Here is a 2,500-nt window from a genome sequence, read left to right as displayed (position 1 = left end):
CACCACTGTAGTTTTCCAAGTGGTTTCAGGAATAATTACTTCTCAGAAACTACCTTTATAAGCAGCAGATCAACCACAAAGTCTAGAATTACCACCAGTACCTCTCAGCTGTGTGTGCTGTATATCCACACTCGCTTCCTAACGGCTCAACCCTTCCACTCCAACACGCAGCTGGTACATGAGCTCTCCCAACCCCAATTCCACTGGCAAGTACGGAATGCTCGTGCCCTCTGGAGCCAATAACCGCTTCTACATGATTGAGTACAATGAGAGTAACGTCGGCCCCTCCTTCGTTTGCGAGGCTAAGGCAGCATGAGATTCACTGGGGAGTCTGAGAGCTGTCTGAGGGCCTGCTGGGGCTTCAGGAAGAGGAAGGAACGAACCATTTTGGTTCCGATTTTGGTTAAGATAACAAAACAAGAAAATAATGGACATTCCAACAAGTTTCTACTGTGAATTATTTTTTTCTTGCATTTCCTGATTGTCTGTTCATCCTTTTTTTTTTTTTTTTCTTTTTACTTTCTTTAATGATTTCAAATCTGCTCACAGCAGTCACCAACTTCAAATAAAAAATCTAAAAACTCTAGATACAAAGGTCTATGTGAACACCCTTTTTACAAATCAGCTGTACACACACACAAAAAGTATTTCAACAATACGTAAACAAGTATGTTTTTCCTAAGCCTCTGCAGGCCAAAGACATGTGAGTGTTGTTTACATAAGGAAAACTGAGTGACTGATAGCACAAAATAAAAGAAAAACGTATCTGAAATCAAACTTTATCCTCTAGATTTCGAGGATGGGCTGAAATGTGCTTTCAGTAGTGAACACACACACACACACGCACACACCAAAGAGTCTGTCTTGTAAGGGATGTATATGATAAACATAAAATGTTCATTTGCTACCATCAAGAATCCCTTTAATTTCATACTTCAGAGTTGCTGGACATTTATGATATGCCAGGAAGTGCTTATGTCATGTTTAACCCTAGGTACTGTGATGAACCATAAAGTGGATGTTGTAGTCTATCAGGGTTTTAATAAAGATATTACTGATCAAACTTAAAATTCAAATAAAACATTGCTGGGGAGCTATTATATATGCCAAATTATCTTTTATCCAAAAACGTTTCCATGTAACATTTAACACTGATTTTGACTATCATATCTTGCAAGTTATTATTTTCCAAAAACAAGCCTGTAGAGAACCTAAATGTGATGGCCTTCTTCACATAAAAAAAGTCTATTAACAAAGATTAAGACAGACATGTCCTCCATCCAGTCTTGGTGTGCAACTTATCTTTTTTCTTTTTTTTCACTCTCTCAAGATCTAACAACTTGACACATATTAATAGCTCCCTATGCTGCAGTGTTCTCTTCAAGAAATATTTCATAAATAAATGATTTGTTATCTCAGACACGAGCTTTTACGTTGTGGTCATCAATACCTATGCTTGCTGAACCCCACCTGCTGTGTCCTCCTTTGAGTGTGGTAGCCAAAGATGCCCTTCGCATTAGTGCTCTAAGTTCATGCTTATTCTCAATTTATGCATATTAAAGCATGGGCAAAGTAGAAAAGAAATACACTCATTTCTGCCCCATTATCTAGATACAATATCAGTTCTTTCTTTCTCTCCCCTGGAATATTTCCAACATCAAATCCTAAATGAACCATTTCCTCTATACTTTTAAAAAAAATCAAAATAACCATACTGAACCAGTGAACCAACCAGCACCAGCTCACCTGTGTATGTAACACCTCATGGACATATCCCTCATAGTGGAGCTCACCCTCCCCTGGAGAGAGACACGGAGATGAGACAAGGACAGTGTCTCCTACCATGAGGGATGGCCGTCTCTCAGCCAGGCCCGGCACACTCAGACTCAGGTACTCGCCACGGGGAGATAGGGTTGACCGGGCCATATCAAACTGAAAGATTAACAAGCCAAGGGGAAAGGTTATAAGAAGAGGCCTAGGATGGGCTTAGGGGACAGACCAACAGACAGAAAGACAGTGAGAGGCAGTGATATACATACGCACTTACAGATGATCAAGGAATGATATTCATGCCCTTTTTTTCTGTCAAGGAAAAAGATGCACTGAATAGATTAATAATGATGGTGTTCTGATTAAGACTCTTTGGAATTATCAATCTATACATATCTACTTGCATCTGTTGGACTTATTTATTTACATATATAGAATTTTCTTTGAGGGAGGGTGGTACTTTGAATTCAAACATTCTACTTTCATTCTATTAGTCACTGCAAAGGCACATCTTCAGCACACACACAAAAAAAAATTATCAGATACTTAGGGCATTTTTCATCTATAGAAAAAGAAAATAATACATATTTACATTTGATGCTTATACTTCATTACGTTTTCTCTCTTCTATGGAACATAATCTTTACTAAATCAGTTCAGCCCCATTATTACTTATATTTTCAATGGTTTTCACATCCAGAAGCACAGTTCAGCATCAAACTCTCACAAT

The 2,500-nt window shown here is 38.3% G+C and overlaps 2 protein-coding genes across 3 annotated transcripts in view; one reads left to right on the top strand and one right to left on the bottom strand.

The window, feature by feature from the left end:
* LOC113817858 (uncharacterized) overlaps positions 1-586 on the top strand; it is a 5,187-nt gene extending 4,601 nt beyond the window's left edge. The window contains exon 4 of the mRNA XM_070118145.1: positions 172-586. Coding sequence (XP_069974246.1) covers positions 172-316 — 145 coding nt within the window. The 3' untranslated portion in view covers positions 317-586. The remainder of the gene's footprint in view (positions 1-171) is intronic.
* LOC113817864 (RNA helicase Mov10l1-like) overlaps positions 1-2,500 on the bottom strand; it is a 52,176-nt gene that overhangs the window by 28,846 nt on the left and 20,830 nt on the right. For both annotated transcript variants that reach the window (XM_070118143.1, XM_070118144.1), the window contains exon 6: positions 1,747-1,932. In XM_070118143.1, the coding sequence (XP_069974244.1) occupies positions 1,747-1,932 (186 nt within the window). The remainder of the gene's footprint in view (positions 1-1,746; positions 1,933-2,500) is intronic.

The sequence above is a fragment of the Penaeus vannamei genome, chromosome 41 (genome assembly GCF_042767895.1).
Source record: "Penaeus vannamei isolate JL-2024 chromosome 41, ASM4276789v1, whole genome shotgun sequence".
Taxonomy (NCBI): domain Eukaryota; kingdom Metazoa; phylum Arthropoda; class Malacostraca; order Decapoda; family Penaeidae; genus Penaeus; species Penaeus vannamei.
Note: the sequence above shows the minus strand (reverse complement) of the source record. Positions and strands in the feature narration are given on the sequence as shown.